Source organism: Arachis hypogaea, chromosome 17 (assembly GCF_003086295.3).
Source record: "Arachis hypogaea cultivar Tifrunner chromosome 17, arahy.Tifrunner.gnm2.J5K5, whole genome shotgun sequence".
Lineage (NCBI taxonomy): Eukaryota > Viridiplantae > Streptophyta > Magnoliopsida > Fabales > Fabaceae > Arachis > Arachis hypogaea.
This window is the reverse complement of record NC_092052.1, coordinates 14324929-14343083: the sequence shown is the minus strand read 5'-3', so window position 1 is coordinate 14343083 and position 18155 is coordinate 14324929. Positions and strand designations below refer to the sequence as shown.

At 42.1% G+C, this 18155-nt stretch overlaps 1 protein-coding gene across 1 annotated transcript; it reads left to right on the top strand.

The window, feature by feature from the left end:
• The first annotated feature begins 6025 nt into the window (after positions 1-6025).
• Positions 6026-9110, top strand: LOC112762866 (uncharacterized). Its single transcript, XM_025808687.1, has 3 exons — positions 6026-6296; positions 6530-8367; positions 8679-9110. Exons 1-3 carry the CDS (start codon positions 6026-6028, stop codon positions 9108-9110), a joined length of 2541 nt encoding a protein of 846 aa, XP_025664472.1.
• Positions 9111-18155: the final 9045 nt, after the last annotated feature.

The window sequence follows — 18155 nt, the reverse complement described above, 5'->3', positions numbered from 1 at the left end:
GTTTTCATGCTAAGAACCTCTGATTCTCATTTCATACATATTATTGCTTTTTAGATGCAGATCAAGAGGTACCTCACTGAGCATTCTAGAGACTCTTGGGACCGAAGAACTATCTTAGGATTTGATGTTTGTATTTGGTTTATGTTTATATATTTGTATAGATTCTCTATCTTGTATATATTATATTTTGTCCCTCTTAGAGGTTGACTTGGAGAAATAGGATTTATATTTATCTGTTGATTCATAATCGCAGGTCGAGTTCGGAGTTTGATATTTGTATTTTGGAATTCTAATATATGTTTATGGTCTTTTAGCCTTCTTTTCAATCTTGCTTATCTGTCTATGCTTATCTTTCATGAGCGACGCGATTTCTGTTTCGATTTTGCTTAACTTCTTTTTCAAGACTTCCAGTTATAACTTCTTTCAACTATATCTATGTACGTATTTTATTTTTAGAGGTCGTAGCACCTCACCACCCCTGATTTACGTCATAGGCGTAAAGCTCTGTGTGATAGGGTGTTACATATATTATTTCAGCAAGAGTGTACATTTGAATGCTCATAATTTAGACAAATTTACGAATATAAATATTTCTGCATAAATAAAGGATTTAGTTTTGTTTTCACTATGACTCATTATCTCATAAAGGTATTAAAGTTGGACCAGTTGAAAATAGACATGAATGAGATCATTTTTGCATGTAATTTTTAGATTTTCTCATCCAAATTTGATTTATGTCATTGAGTATATTAGTATGGTGATTATCGTGGTTTTGTCGCGACACTAATGTGATAAAAGTTGCAATAATTTCATAATTGATATAAGAGACGGATCATATTGTTAAAGTAATAAAGGAAATAGCATTCAGATGTGCGCATAAAATTTATAAGATGTGATTATCTCAAAAAAATATATATGTATAGTCTAAGTGAGAGATTGTTAGGAAATTATTGTTTTCTAATCTATTTATGGACAATATATATATTAATTATAATCGTAAATTAAGCTATTTCATAATAAATGACTTATATAACGATGATCTCAATTATTGACATAAATGGTAAATTAAATAAGTTATTATTATTTTTTATTTGAAATTAAATAATAATAAAACTAGAGATACTAATTTATTTGAATTTTAGAGTTTGATGAGTGTCACACTCAAATACACTCAAATATAAATAGTAACTTTAGGATTTTAGTCTCCAACATAAAAAAAAATTATAATTCGACCCTATTAAAAATATAAAAAATTTTAATTGATAAAGACTGAGATAACTTTTTTTTTTATCATTTTTATGAATATAAATTCACTTTTGTATCATAATATATATTTTTTTGATAATTTAATATAAATAATCTAAATTAATAAAATTATTTGTTCTAACACGCGCGCATAATTAAAAAGGAGGAAAGGTCTCCTTCCTTTTAAAATTTCAAGAGAACTTTTATCATTTTATATTTTGGCACTTTTTAACATTCTATTTTTTATTTTGGTTAGACCCTTCTCATTAAATTTATAATTCGCTGATGAATATTTGAAATTTTTTTTATCAAATACTATTAAAGATAAAAAATTTAAAAGTTTCTTATCAAAAAATATTTAAGATTCGTCTTTTCATAATTTTATAGGCTAATTTTTATTTGAATAAACTCGTACTTATATTTAAAATAAAAAATAATCTAGAAATTATTTTAAACACAAATTTTTACTATTATATTTCTTTTTAATTTGGTGATATATTAGTGTAAACAATACGAAATATGTATCAAATAACATATATAAGATTTTTTATTTTTTAAAATAATTTAATTTCTCAAACATATTTTTTAACTTTTTTTAAAATATCTTTCAATCCAACAGATCAAGAATTTCTATATGTACAAAATGAGATTCAAACCTTTAACATTTACTTAAACAAACTAGTAATCTAATTACTAAATCAACCCAATTTTATTATAATTTTTTAATAACTATTATTTTTTCTTACTGAAAATTTTGGCCCCTTGCAAATGTGGCCTAGTTCTATCTCCCCAACCCCCCTTCTCTCTCCACTAGCTCATTTTAACTATCTTAGTCTCCCCCCTTTTCTCTCTCTCCACTAACATTATTATTATTATTATTATTATTATTATTAAAATACTATTTTAGTCCTTAACATTTGAATTAATCCTAATTTAATTCATAACATTTTAAATATTTTATTTTTGTCCCAAAAAATTTTAAATAAATTTAATATTGTTCTACTATAAATTTGACACTAATACTAATAGTTAACGGAACAAATGATATAAATGTTAATAACATTACTAGTTAAGTTATATATCTTTCACGTGCTAAAAAAACATAACCAAAACTTTTTTGTAACACTTCTTTTCAATTTTCTTTTGGTACGAAATTCCAAATCCTAACAATCAATCATTAACGCGCTTTAAAATCAAAGAAAATTTTTTTATATTAGTGATCGTGGATCAATTTTAATTACTTACATACTGAAATCGAATGTTATTGGCTCTTTAATATACAAATTGTTTATATCAAATTTAATGGTGAGACAACATTGAATCCACTTAAAACTTTTTTGGAATTGAAATAAAAAATTTGAAAATTTTTTAGATTGAAAACTGACATTTAAAATTATAGAGACCAAATTAAAATTTGATCCAAATACTGAGACTAAAATATTATTATTATTATTATTATTATTATTATTATTATTATTATGTTTTTAGTAGTCAATATTATTTAATTTTTTATTATAAAATTATTCTTTAATTTTTATTTTTAGAGAATTTAAAATTTAAAAGTAAAATTAAAAATTAAAAAATTAACACTCTAATTAAATATCTGTTGTTATATACTATATATCTGCATATATATATAAATAAACTTCAGGAGTTTGAAAAGCAATTAATTAATTTCGTACTTTTTATTGGTTTATTATTCGATACCCTTGACTTTTATTATTATAATTTTTGTTGGTGCATTTGGTACCTCAATCTTTAATATGCATACTTTTTTAACGGTGAGTACTAATCCATGGCCACACAAAGCAAAACAAAAACGATTACGATGTGGATTGCTACATAATATCCCTCTAAAACTCAATGCATATATGAAGAAATCTAGTGTTGTTGGATCAAATCTAGCAGCACATTATTGCCCAGCGGAGTTTTGTCGTATGTTATGGACCACTACAAGTTCAGTCCAACTAGTCGTCGGGTTGGATCACCACCTCTAATCCAGGCCCAAGCCATCCCTCACAAGGAAAATTCAACGGGTCGGCCCCCAACACTTGATCTGACCGACATCCGGCTTCACCACCTGCGCAAATCGGCACACCACGCCTAGCAAACCGGTCGGGTCGGTTTTTTCGGGACAACACCCGAAGTCCGGGACGACCAGCACCTCCCACGTGGACAGGGACAACTCATGAGCATCCTGGCCAGTGGGCTAAGTCATCTTTGGGCCCGTCCACCGCAATATATAAGGGGAGAGGTTAGCACTCCTCCCCGAGGTACACATCACCTTTCCTAATCTGGCTATCATTTCGTACGGGCACTGACTTAATCGTTGGAGTGTCCTTGCAGGTGGCCACCCCCTTCTCTCGTCCGTTGAACCACCAACTCCATCAGTCTCTGGTTAGAGGCCAAGAAACCGCTCTGTGCTACTTCAGGGTTTCGTCCCCTCATCCTTTCGTCATCACCCGACCCATCGAGCACCCGAGATCATCAGGTGACGAACATTGGCGCCGTCTGTGGGGATCCTGGAGCAGACATGGAGTGACTCCCCACTTCAGAGGAACTCCGTGACGGAGGTGGGGCCCGCCTGAGCAGGGAAAGTTTGACAGCCCGTGCCGGCGAACAGCCACGATCCTCCGTTCAGCCAAACCAACAAATCTACACCAAGATCCCCGAAAGACGTCCCTTCGGAGGAACGGGGCCGACAGCGCCAAGATCATGCAAGAACTCAGGCACAGAGTACAAAACCTTGAGCGAGAGCTGGCAGCGAGGAGCCGATCCCACGGAGACATCAGCCACTCTCACGGCGATGCCAGCCAATCGCGCACCCGCACCCGATCCCCCTCTCAAAGACACGAGATCCAAGAAAGGAGCCTAGCATTGTGCGACAAGGCGCATACACAGGCGACTTCTCGACCTACCCACGGCAGGTCCGAAAGTCACGGGGAGTCCCAAAGAGGGAAAGCCAAGAAACAATGTGATCCCATCATCATGGGAGCCACCCCCTTTCACCCCTCAATCCTCAAGGCTCGGCTTCCGAAGAACTTCGACAAGCCAACGAACATGAGGTATGACGGGACTAAGGATCCCCAAGAGCACCTCATAGCCTTTGAAGCAAGAATGAACTTGGAAGGAGTAGGCGACGCGGTCAGATGCCGAGCATTCCCTGTAACGCTGGCAGGCCCAGCGATTCGATGGTTCAACGCCCTCCCACAAGGATCCATCACAGCTTTTACGAACATTTTCCAAAGCTTCCTGGCTCGATTCACGACACGCATAGCCAAGGCAAAGCACCCAATCAACTTGCTAGGGGTTACCCAAAAACCCGGGGAGCCGATCAGAAAATTCCTAGACAGATTCAACGATTAGTGCCTGGAGATTGACAGCCTTATGAACTCAGTCGTTAGTCTTTGCCTAACGAACGGCCTGCTAAACAAGGACTTTAGGAAGCACCTCACTACCAAGCCTGTCTGGTCCATGCAATAAATTCAAAGCGTGGCCAAGGAATACATCAATGATGAGGAAGTGAGTCAGGTTGTAGCAGCCAACAAACGGCAGCTCCCAAACCCCCAGCTCAGCAGGCCCCCCAGGTCGACAGGTACAAAGAAGCTCCCAGGGACGGCACCCTAGGCAAGCAGTCCAAGCAACCCCCACGGGTAGGAAGGTTCACGAACTACATGCCACCTACGACGGCCATAGTAGAGGTTTACCAACAGATTGCAAACAAGAGAATCCTATCTAGACCTAGACCATTGAAAGAAAGAACGGGAGGCAACAAAAGCCTTTACTGTGATTATCACAAGGAATTTGGTCACAAAACCCAAGACTGCTTCGATCTCAAAGATGCCTTAGAGCAGGCCATCAGAGAAGGAAAGCTGAGTGAATTCTACCGGCTCATCAGAGAACCAAGAAGACGAGAACGAGAGCGCTCTGAGGAAGATCGTAGCCGAACTGTCAAGCCAAGGCAAGAACCCATGGGGGATGGAAATAACCCCCCAACCTTTGTGGTCAACATCGTGGTCGGGCGCGACAGCCCTCCTAAGTCCAAATCGGCAGCAAAAAAGAATACCCGGGTACTCTCCATCTCAACAGAAGGTCCCGTCACCAGCAAAAGATCTCCCACGATATCCTTTGGCCCGGAAGATAAATGGTTTCACAACCTCCCCGAGAACCCCCTCCCCCATGGTGGTTACTGCGATGGTCGAGACAGGATTAGTCAGACGAATCCTCGTCGATACGGGAGCTGATTCTAACATCCTATTCAGAAACGTGTTCGATGCCATGGGGCTCAATGAGTCTGACCTCAAGAATCACCAGCATGGAGTCATGGGACTAGGTGATAACTACATAAAACCTGACGGGACGATCTCTCTCCCAATCTGCCTGGGAACCGGTGACGCCAGGAAATCGGTTATGGCAGACTTTGTAGTCCTCAGAGACTCCACAGCCTACAATCTCATCCTGGGGAGAAAGACCATCAACGAATTCTTAGCTATAATATGCACTAAGTTCCTAACAATGAAGTTCATAACGGACAAGGAAACAGTTGGCTCTATAAGGGGAGACCTAGAAACGGCAGTCGCCTGCGACAGTGCCAGTCTCTCCTCAAGGAAAGAATCTAAGAGGGCAGCTGGCGTGTTCTTGGCAGACCTGGACGTCAGGATGGAGGACAAGCCGAGACCAGAACCAGAGGGGGACATGGAAAAGTTTCAGATAGGGAGGTCGGCAGATCAGTTTACCTTTGTAAACAGGAACCTGCCCCCATGAACTCAAGGGCCCCCTCATGGAGGTTGTAAGGGCAAACGGCGACCTCTTCGCATGGACACCGTCAGACATGCCGGGACTGGATTTCGAGGTCATGTCCCACCGACTAGCCGTAAAACCTGATGCCAAACCAGTATCCCAGCAGCGAAGAAAGATGTCTCAAGAAAGGGCCGATGAAGTCACCAGACAAACAGCAGGGTTACTAGAAGCAGGATTCATCAAAGAACTCGAGTATTCAACATGGCTGTCCAATGTCGTCCTAGTCAAAAAGCCAACGGAAGGTGGAGAATGTGCGTTGATTACTCCGATCTGAACAAAGCATGCCCAAAAGACTCTTTCCCCCTCCCCAACATCGACACTTTGGTCGACTCGGCGGCAGGATATCGTTTTCTTAGCTTCATGGATGCCTACTCGGGCTATAACCAAATTCCAATGCACTGACCTGACAAGGACAAAATGGAATTCATAACGCCAGGGGGTACTTATTGCTACAAAGTAATGCCCTTTGGGCTGAAGAATGCAGGGTCCACCTATCAAAGGCTAATGAGCAAGGTCTTCCATGACCTCATCGGCAAGTCAGTAGAAGTATACGTTGATGACATCCTTGTGAAAACAGCAGAACCGAACAAGCTAATAGACGACCTTCAGGATGTCTTCAAAGCACTAAGAAAATTCAAAATGAGGCTCAACCCACTCAAGTGCGCATTCGCCATGGAAGCAAGGAAATTCTTAGGGTTCATGATAACACAAAGAGGGGTAGAGGCCAACCCAGACAAATGCGAAGCCGTCCTCAAAATGACAAGCCCTGGGTGCGTCAAAGACGTGCAACAACTCACTGGGAAACTCACGGCTCTATCCCAGTTCCTCGGTGCCTCGGCAGAAAGGGTCATCCCATTCTTCAACCTAATGAAGAAAGGGATCACCTTCGAGTGGACCCCGGCGTGCGAAGAAGCATTCAGCCGCTTCAAAAAGATACTCTCTAAACCTCCCATACTCAGCAAGCCTAGAGAAGGGGAGCCCCTGTACTTATACCTAGCTATAACCACACAAGCAATGGCGGCAGTCCTTGTCCGAGAAGAAGACAAGACTCAATGCCCAATATACTTCATCAGCAAAGTACTCCAAGGCACAGAGTTGAAGTACACCAAGTTGGAAAAATTGGCCTACGCCCTACTGACCTCATCCAGAAGACTAAAGCAGTACTTCCAAGGGCACGTGATCATCCTGAGAACCAACCAAGCCATTCGGCAAGTCCTCCAGAAACCCAACCTCGCGGGAAGAATGATGGCATGGGCAATAGAGCTGTCCAAATATGATTTGCAATACGAACCCAGGCAGGCAATCAAAGCCCAAGCCATGGCGGATTTCCTGGTAGAGGTCACGGGGGAGGCTCCTGATGTACCGAACACACGGTGGAAGCTCCACGTCGACGGAGCATCCAACCAAATGTTCGGAGGGGCCGGGATCATTCTCGAAAACTCGGCAGGAGTAGCCTATGAACAATCAATCAAGTTCGACTTCCTAGTCTCCAACAACCAGGCAGAGTTTGAGGCCCTGATAGGAGGGTTAATATTAGCCAAAGAGGTCGGAGCATCAAGGGTGGAAATAAACAGCGACTCCCAGATCGTCACTTCTCAGATAAATGGCAGCTACCAAGCCAGGGACGCACTACTACAAAAATACCTAGAAAAGGTAAAGGAGCTATGCAAAAGCTTCGAGGAAGTCACAATTCAGCACGTCTCTAGAGAAAGAAACGCCCGAGCCGACCTCCTTTCTAAACTAGCAAGCACCAAACCCGGGACAGAAAATAGATCCTTAATCCAAGGACTGGCAACCGAACCAGCAATCATCTTATGCGCAAGCCAAAATCCAAACTCTCCCTCATGGATAGACCCTATCTTCCGATATATGGAGCATGGAGAAACATCCCTAGACGAGAAGGAGGCACAGGCCACCAAGAGGGAAGCTCCCAAATACGTGATCATACAGGGGCAATTATACAGGCAAGGACTCCACCAATCCCTACTCAAATGCCTACGCCCCGACCAGACGGACTACGTCCTAAGCGAAGTCCACGAGGAGTGCTGTGGCCATCATATTGGGGGAAGGTCGCTAGCAAGAAAAATCATCCGAGCAGGATATTACTGGCCCACAATGATGACGGATGCCCAGGAGTTCGTCAGAAAATGCAAAAAATGCCAGGAAAATGCCAACTTCCACAAAGCACCACCCGAAGAACTCAACCTGATGATGGTCCCCCGACCTTTCGCCCAATGGGGAGTCGACCTCTTGGGACCGTTCCCACCTGGGCCTGGGCAAGTGAAATACTTGATAGTAGCCATAGACTACTACACTAAATGGGTAGAAGCAGAATAACTGGCTAGCATATCTTCAGCGAATTGCCAAAAATTCATGTGGAGGCAAGTGGTCACCAGGTTCGGAATCCCAGAAACCGTTATATTGGACAACGGAACACAATTTACCGGCAAGAAGTTCAAAGGATTCCTAGCAGGACTGGGAATCAAGCAAAGATTCTCCTCAGTCGAACACACCCAAACCAACGGCTAGGCGGAGGCAGCCAACAAAGTTATCCTAAAAAGGCTAAAGAAGCGACTTGAGGGAAAAAAGGGCTCATGGGCAAACGAGCTAGCTTCAGTCCTATGGTCTTATAGGACCACCCCCAATCATCCACCGGCGAAACCCCCTTTCGACTCACATACGGGGTCGACGCAGTCATCCCAGTCGAAGTCGGGGAACGGAGTCCAAGATTACTCCTCAGAGGAGGAAACGAAGCAATCAAAAAAGATCTGGTCGATGAGACAAGGCAAATGGCGCATCTAACAGAAACAGCAATAAAGCAAAGGATAGCCCTAAGGTACAACGACAAGGTGCTAAAAAGAAACCTAGGAGAAGGTGACTTGGTCTTACAATGCAATGACATAGGGATGCCAACCCTAGGAGAAGGCAAGCTGGCTGCAAATTGGGAAGGCCCTTACAGGGTGAGAGAGGTTCTCGGCAAAGGAGGCTACAAGTTGGAGAAGTTAGATGGAAGCGAGGTACCGAGAACATGGAACATGGAAAATCTAAGGAGGTTCTACTCATAAAGAGAAGCAACCACACGATCTGACAACCTCGCTCCCTCCCACTAATTCCCTTTGCATCCCTTTTTACTATCTTTCACTTAATTATGCATTACATCACTTCTTTGTTCAAAAGTTCTATAATAAGTATATAACGAATGTCTTTTTGCAAGATTCATATCAAAATGACAAAACGGAAAAAAACAAATGGTCGACCTAATGGAAACCCAGGACTGATCACCCCGGGAACCAAAGGGACCCAAAGCAAGAACGGCTCCGCGACAAGCAACAAAAACGGTAAACACTATAAAATGGTAAACCAAAAGGCCTAGACGGCCCGAGTAAGTGAAAAATAAATAATAAAAGTAAGGCCACGATGGCCCGAGAAAGCAAACAATAAAACAGAAAAGGCCTAATATAGATAAAGTGCCAAAATGTCTGTTACAACCAAAAGGCTCCTTAAACAGGCCCAGAGATAAAAGCAAATCACAAAAGATAAGTCAAGAAGCATAAAAACTTAAGACTTGAAGATGTCAACAATCTTCCCGTCCTTGACAGTCTTGAGAGTGCCAACTTAAGAAAGATCGAGGTCGGGAGCCAGCACGGCCACCTGAAGCTTGATCCCCTCCTCAGTCAGCTTCACGGCCACCCAGGCCCCCTTTGCAAGCTCCTTGTTTTTCTTCTTCAAAGCAACCATCTCCTGACGAGCAGCCTCGGTAGTCTCCGCCAACTTCAGCTTTTCCTCAAGTTCTTTGGCCTTCTCCCCAGCAGCAGCAGCCTCACCACGAGCAGTATTCAAATCTTTCATCAAGGTGATGTCTCGATCCACCAGCCTGTTGATCTCCTTGGCATCCTCCTCAGCCTTCTTCTCCTGTTCAGACAATTTTGTCTTCAGAGACTCCTCCCGAGATCTTGAGTCCGTCAGATCTTTTTGGGAGTCCCGAAGCTTCACTTCCATAGCGTGATCATTTCCCAAGACAGGCTCCACCTTCTTGGCAATAGCTGCAGCAAGAAGACTGCAGTAGATCCACCTCGTTTGCCTAGAAAGGTCGGCATCATGGAAAAACTCTACGGTGCCTGGGAGCAACTGGGATTCGATGAAGCCCTCAGCATCGAAATTCTTCTCCATAACCGAGAACGCCTTCCCAGAATTCTATTTTCTCTTTTTAGGGTTGCTAACGACCTTCAAGTCATCGTCACCAAACCCCAGATCCTCCTCGTCAAAAGGAGCTTCCACCTCCACGCTCGGATTCCCCGAGGTGTTCTCAGGGGGCCTCAACCTTCTCCGACTGACCTTGGTCGGCCCCGTCATCCCGACCGCTGCCCTCCCTGGCATCCCCCTGGTCCTGACTCGCCGAAGGAGTCGCCGAGGAGTCCTCACCACCCTCACCATCCACTTGGATGAGATTCATCAGGTCAGCCAAAGTTTTCCTCCCACCAGCCATGGAAACTGTAAGCAAAGAAGAAGGAAAAAGCAAAGGCGTGAGTGATAGAAGAGCAAAACACTAAAAATACGAAAAGTAAAAGAACTCACCAACATACGACTGACCGGCCTTCCGGTTCTCCATAACCATACGGGGATTAAGATTTTTCTCGCCGAAAATAGCCAACAAGATGTCGGCAATATTACAGTCTTCCGGGCTCAACCAATCATAGGATATTTTTATCAAATAATCAGATCCCGCCCCGAAGCTCCAGTAACTCGGGATCCGCCTTTCTCCCTCGGCAGTGAGCCAGAATGGTTGATGACCCTCGATTGGCCTAACCTTGAAGAAAGTAGACTTAAAACCATGGAAAGAGTCCTCGAAAAGGCCAAAAATCCTACGACCTTGCTGTGCCCTGAAGGACATATACCCCTTCTTCGACTTCCCTTGACGAGAAGGATTCGTAAGAAGAAAAAGGTAGAGGAAGACATTTACAGAGGTCGGAAGCTCCAAATATTAACAAACCATCTCAAAGCACCGGATGGTAGCCCAGCTGTTCGGGTGCAGTTGCGATGGAGCTACATCGCAGCGGTTCATCAAACCCATGATGAAGGGGGAGAAGGGTAGGCGAACCCCCAAGGTCGTGAACATGGGTTCATAAACCCACAACCAGTCAACGACCCGAGGATCCGCCAAGTTCTTCTGGCAAACGCGCTCCCGATTAGCAGGGACATAAACTTGGTAAAATGCCTCCTCGGGACCACCACTAGGGCAAATCCTGGAGGCTCTCCTTTGTGACCTTGGAAGGGGTGTCCTTCACGTCGGAGGAGACCCACGCATAATGATCGATGAAATCAGCTAGCGGCTGTTGAGCCTGGTTAGGGAGAACGAGGCGCTCAGCCATACCTACAGCGGGGCACCACTTAGTCAGAATGGGAGATCGGGAACCCATAAAGCAGCAAAACAAGTTACAACCAAAACCACCTCCTAAGACACCCCTATGCTAACCCAAAACTCAAGACTAACCCAGAAAAATCCAGTGGCGCCCCCTCTAAAGGAAGAAGTAGCGAAAAGCAAAAAAGAAACCCAAGCATGCACAAAAATGCACAAAGGCACCAAGGGAAACCAGAAAAAAGGAAAAGAAAAGAGAAACCATAACAAGGTATCAGGAAAATGCAGAATCTGGAAAAGATGAAGGAGAAATCCAAAAGAGCAAAGCAGCAGCAAGAGCAAGGATGGAAATGGAAGCAGCGGTAGTTCGAGAAAATAGAGGAAGAAGAAAAAAGTGGAGAAATAAGGAGTTGTGAAAATAAAAAGGGCAAAGAATGTAACCGTCGGAAGGAGCGCCAAAGGACAGGGGCATACCTGTTATTTTACGTGAATTTGAAATCATGAAATGATGGGGCATTAAATGCCTCGCGCAGAAGCCAAGAAGACAGCATCAGAGATGAGGCAACCACGCGTGTGAGACACGAAACGCCATCAACGGACTCCCGAGAAGAGGAACACATTCCCTCTCGGCGAGTAGGACAAACGCGCCTAGCCATGAGCTCCAAACCTCAAGGCTAGCGTGTTGGGGGCACTGTTACGGACCACTACAAGTCCAGTCCAACTAGCCGCCAGGTCAGGTCACCACCTCTAACCCAGGCCCAAGCCATCCCTCACAAGGAAAATCCAACGGGTCGGCCCCCAACACCCGACCTAACCGACGTCCGGCTTCACCACCTGCGCAAACCGGCACACCACACCTAGCAAACCGGTCGGGTCGGTTTTCCCGGGACAACACCTGAAGCCCCGACCCGAAGTTCGGGATGACCAGCACCTCCCACGTGGACAGGGACAGCTCATGAGCATCCTGGCCAGTGGGCTAGGTCATCTTTGAGCTCGTCCAGCGCAGTATATAAGGGGAGAGGTCAGCACTCCCCCCGAGGTACACATCACCTTTCCTAATCTGGCTATCATTTCGTACGAGCACTGACTTGATTGTTGGAGTGTCCTTGCAGGTGGCCACTCCCCTCTCTCGTCCGTCGCACCACCAACTCCATCAGCCTCCGGTTAGAGGCCAAGAACCCACTCTGTGCTACTTCAGGGTTTCGCCCCCTCATCCTTTCGTCATCACCCGACCCGTCGAGCACCCAAGATCATCAGGTGACGAACAGTTTATATGATAAATTTAGTGTGTGATCAAATTACATCACATTAAAAATGAGTTACTAAATTATTTACTATTTATTTATGATAAAAATTTATGTATATTTATTTTCATGTAAAATTAATAATAAAAAATTATTAAATAATAATTTAATCAAATCTATTAAATTATTTAATAATTATTAATTATTAATTTTATATAAAAATAATTACATATAAATCTTTATTTTTATTTATATATATAAATATATACATATATTATTTAATTTATTTTTAATATATATTTATTTTATATAAATAATTAATTTAATAATTGACTTTTATGTGTACATAACCTGATGAAAAATTAATAATGAGATCAATTTTTTGTCGTTGAAAATTTAGATAGGAACATTGATTTCTTAAGCATTGTGGGTGATATTAAAGGATGACTTCTGAAAAAGTAAAAGTACACATTAATTATATCTGTTAAGTCAACTATCTAAATGTCGCCGCTAAATCCTTTGTTAAAATAGGTTTATTTATTTATTTGTCCATTAAAAATACATGTTAAGTTTGTAAATTAATTTTTTTATTAAAAATATAAAAAATTTTAATGTATTTATTTTATATTATTAAATAAAAATATTTAAAATTTTCTACTTTTATCATGTATTCTCAAAGTACATATTAACTAAATTCGATTAAAATATTTATCGTTTTTTTGAAAAGGAAACATGTTCAAATAATTAAACTTCAGAAAAAGGTCTTAAAATGATCTTCTACAATCGAATATTACATCAGCATTTTTATCTAATATAATTAATCTAAACAATAAGTAATGATACAAGTTACTTTATATTTCGAATTAGGTCAAATTACTTGTTAAATGAATTTGAGTAAATGTCTTTTTTAGTTTTTAACCATTTATCCGATGAATTTTTCATTCTCTAAAAAATTTAAAAACTCAAATCAATCTCTATCTATTTTGATATATGTATGTTCTAGTTCTTATCTACTTTGAGTAAATACTCTTTTTGATCTCTAATTAGAGACTAAAACGTACATATATCAAAGTAGATAGAAACCGATTTAAATTTACTGAATAGGTAATTTAACTTAAGTAACGCATGCAGGCACCAGCTACACATTTTGCATATAAATCGGACTCTCAAGTATATAACTTCAAAAATATCACAATCTTTCTCTCCCTCTGCCAATTATTTTAATCTTTAATTTTTTTAACAAAAATTGTCCACCTCTTTTATTTAATCTTGTTTAATTTGTGGGTGTCTAAACTGAAGTTTCTACGCACTCAAGCTAAGGGTTGAGAAACTCATTATTTCTCCCTCTACAGTTACCTGGTTAAGATTGTGTGTTTAATATGATCTAAAATAGATATTATAAAAAAAATATTTATATTCATAAACTTTGTAAATACTAATAAAATTATTTATTAAATAAAAAAATTAATGTTATATCTATAAAAAATAAGTTTTGTGTGATGAAAATATTTAAACTTTAATTTTTTGTTAACTTTTTAATAAAATTTTTAAATAATTTTTATATTGTACAACTAGTAATATGGTAGAGTTAAAGTTAAAGATAAAGAATAAGATAATTTGAAAATTTTATTAAAAAATAATAAAAAATTTAAATTTAAATATTTTTATTATACAAAACTAATTTTTTATAAAAATAACATTAATTTTTTTGTTTGATTGATATTTTTGTGGGTGTCCACAAAATTTAAGGAGTACACATCGTCATTTTACTTAATAACAAATAAATAGATTCATTGTATGACAATTAAATTTGGGTTCTGGATGAATTGACCGAGTTACGACGAGGGCGTGGGACTCTGGATCCTGTCACGCCCCCCACACAAGTGTGGAATATTTTATAGCTTAAGGCTTTTGGTATGGTTCTTTCATATATTGGTCTCAAATTTAAAAAAAAAAAAAAAAAAAAAACGTCTTTTCATTTAGGTAAAAAAAAAAAAACAAACTATTTCTATATTTAATATAAAAAGTTATGAGGCCATGAGGGCATGTAAAAAAAGTCAGGCCAAAATCCATTTTCTAAGTTTATTTTTTTTAAAATATTTTTTGTCATCAACAAAAAAAATTGTAAAGGAATATTTATTTTAACTCCTGAGTAAAATTTCAAATTTTAAAGATAAAAATGTTATATTTTTTAATTATATTTGTAAAAAATAATATTTAAAATTTTTTTGAAAAACATATATTTAATAATTAAACATTTTTGTTATATTCTAAAATATTTTAAAAATATTGCTTTTGTTAACAAATTCACATGATATTTTAGTTAGGAAAAGTATAGGGTACCAACATATTATCTGCCAACTTCTGCCAACTCTTATTTATAATTGTATTTTATGGAAGTGTGTTTGTGGATGTGTCTAATAATTAATATTTTTTAAATACATATATAAAGAGACACATCCAGAAAATATATCTATAAAGACACTTCTATTAAACACAGCTATAAAGACACATCTACAAACACACTTCTATAAAACACAATTATAAATAAGAGTTGGCAGAAATTGGCAGATATGGTGTTGGTAACGTAGCGAAACCGTTTTAGTTAACTATCGAATAATTCAAGAAACTCTTAGTGGGTTACACAAAATTTTGGCACTTTTCATACTTTTCTCAAGATAATATTTATATTACCAACATTGATAGGTACAAATACAACTAGGTCCTGGCTTGAAATGTCAATACCATCTATCCAATTAATTAGTGCAACACTAAAATCAAACGGCATTGAGTAAGGTACTATTTTAATTTTTAAAATTTTAGTTAAATTTTTATTTAGTCTTTAATATTTTAAATATTATAGTTTTGTTTTAAAAAAATTTAGTCAAATTTAAAATTGCCATACTGTTAAATTTAATATTAATAATTAAAGAAATAAGTGACGTAGACGTTAATAATGTTACTAATTGTTACGGCCTGGCCCACCCTACGGTTCGGTCCGACCCGAGCGCCATCTGACCCGGACACGCGTCCCGCGACCGACCCGGACACGCGTCCTGGACAGCTCACGCATGGCTGTGAGATAACGTCCCTAAGAAAGTGGGCCCGCCCTCATTGGGCCCACCTCTGACAGTATATAAGGGGAAGATTTACTCTTCCCCCAAGGTACGTAACATATCGCATCACCCCCTTTCACCTGCACATTACTGACAAGAGCGTCGGAGTGTCTTTGCAGGTGGCACCCCCCCTTTTTACACGAAGTACTCGGGACCTCGCACACCCTTGGCCGGTAGTCCACGACCTGACGAGCCCCTACCATCTCCGAGGATTTCAACCCGAACCGTCCGATAACCGACCTACCGAATATTGGCACCGTTTGTGGGGACTCGTCCATGGACTTCGTGCTAGTCCAAACTGGGACAGGCGGCGAGGCCGTACCTGGAGGCGACGCCGCTGGGACGGAAACCCGACAACATCCAAGGTCGCCCCCGAGGAACGCAACCCAATCACATGAGAGACGCCCCTTTGGGGGGACCGGAGACAACCACGCTAGAATAATGCAAGAGCTACGCCACAGAATGCAAGACCTAGAACGCCGGTTAGCAGATAGGGAACGCGACCAACGTACCCCAGAGCAGAGTGACTCCCGCTCTCGCTCCAGGAGTCGCTCCAGACGCACGCCTACCCCCCAAGCTGAGTCCGAAAGCACCGGGGGGAGAGGGCGCGCGAGAAGACGTCGTGACCCCGTCATCTACGCCAGACGTGAGAGGCGGCATACCACGAACCGCAAGGACGAGGACACTCGTCGGGAGAGCGACGAGGGAAGAACGACGGGAACACGGGAACCCGTAATAATGGGGGCGACCCCTTTCCACCGTTCCATACTCGAGGTCCGGCTGCCAAAACACTTTGACAAGCCAACGGACATGAGGTACGATGGAACGCAAGACCTGCTGGAACACCTTACGGCCTTTGAGGCCAGGATGAACCTAGAAGGAGTGGGAGACGAGGTAAGGTGCCGCGCTTTCCCGGTCACCCTAGCGGGACCTGCAATACGGTGGTTCAATAACCTCCCGCAGGGCTCGGTGACCCAATTCTCCGACATCAGCCACGCCTTCCTGGCTCAGTTCACGACCAGGATCGCCAAAGCCAAGCATCCGATCAATCTGCTGGGAGTGACCCAGAGAGCCGGGGAGCCGACCAGGAAGTACTTAGACCGTTTCAACGACGAATGCTTAGAAATCGACGGGTTGACAGACTTCGTGGCGAGCTTGTGCTTGACGAACGGGCTCCTGAATGAGGATTTCAGAAAGCACCTCACCACAAAGCCAGTATGGACAATGCAGGAGATCCAATGCGTGGCTAAGAAGTATATTAACGACGAAGAAGTCAGCCGGGTCGTGGCTGCCAATAAACGTCAACCCTCCTACAACCAAACCCGGCACTACGAGGGTGGAGAAAGACAAAAGGAACACGCCAGGGATGGCGGTCCGAGTAAGGCACCTAAGCCATTCCCCCGGGTCGGGAATTTCACCAACTACACCCCCCTCACGGCACCGATCACGGAAGTTTACCAACAGATAGCCGAGAAGGGGATACTATCGAGACCCCGACCTCTGAAGGACAGGACGGGGGGAAACAAAAGCTTTTACTGCGAATATCACAAGGGATACGGGCACAAGACCCAAGACTGCTTCGACCTGAAAGACGCCCTGGAGCAAGCAATCAGGGACGGAAAGCTTGCCGACTTCTCCCACCTCATAAGGGAGCCGAGGAGACGGAATTGGGACCACGATGGCGAAGACAGGTCCCGGGCGACAAGACGACGTCAAGAACCAGAGGGGGACGACCACGGTCTCACGGTGGTGAACGTAGTAACAGCGAGGAATTCCGCCCCGAGGTCGAAATCGGCACAGAAGAAAGACGCCAAGATCCTGGCGGTCTCCTCCTCATCCGCCAGAAGTTCCCGGGGACTTCCATCCATCTCCTTCGGCCCTGAGGACCAATGGTTCGACGAGGTACCGGAAAGTCCCCCCATGGTTATCACGGCCAGAGTCGGAACCGGCCTCGTCAAAAGGATCCTGGTAGACACAGGGGCGGACTCGAACATCATGTTTCGCAACGTTTTTGATGCCTTGGGACTGCGCGATGCCGATCTGGCGACCCACCAGCACGGTGTGGTAGGGTTGGCTGACCACTTCATCAAGCCAGATGGGATCATCTCACTCCCGACCTCCCTGGGACAAGGACAGAGGCGAAGGACGGTAATGGCCGATTTTGTTGTCTTACGAGATTCCACAGCTTACAATATCATCCTGGGGAGAAAAACCATCAACGACCTTGGGGCAATGATTAGTACGAGGCTGCTCGTAATGAAGTTTGTTACTGATGACGGATCCGTAGGATCCATCAGAGGAGACTTGGAAACGGCAGTCGCTTGCGACCACGCCAGCCTTTCTCTCAGGAAAAAGTCCAAAGAAGCATCCGAGGTTTTCCTTGCCGACCTGGAT

What these genes read in the sequence shown, in the direction of transcription:
- LOC112762866 (XM_025808687.1), top strand. Translation starts at nt 6,026, where the DNA reads ATGGAGGTTGTAAGGGCAAACGGCGACCTCTTCGCATGGACACCGTCA. An exon ending in GCCAACGGAAGGTGGAGAAT is followed by an intron (nt 6,297 to 6,529) that starts GTGCGTTGATTA and finishes TGAAGAATGCAG; the next exon opens with GGTCCACCTATCAAAGGCTA. An exon ending in TAGACTACTACACTAAATGG is followed by an intron (nt 8,368 to 8,678) that starts GTAGAAGCAGAA and finishes ATGGTCTTATAG; the next exon opens with GACCACCCCCAATCATCCAC.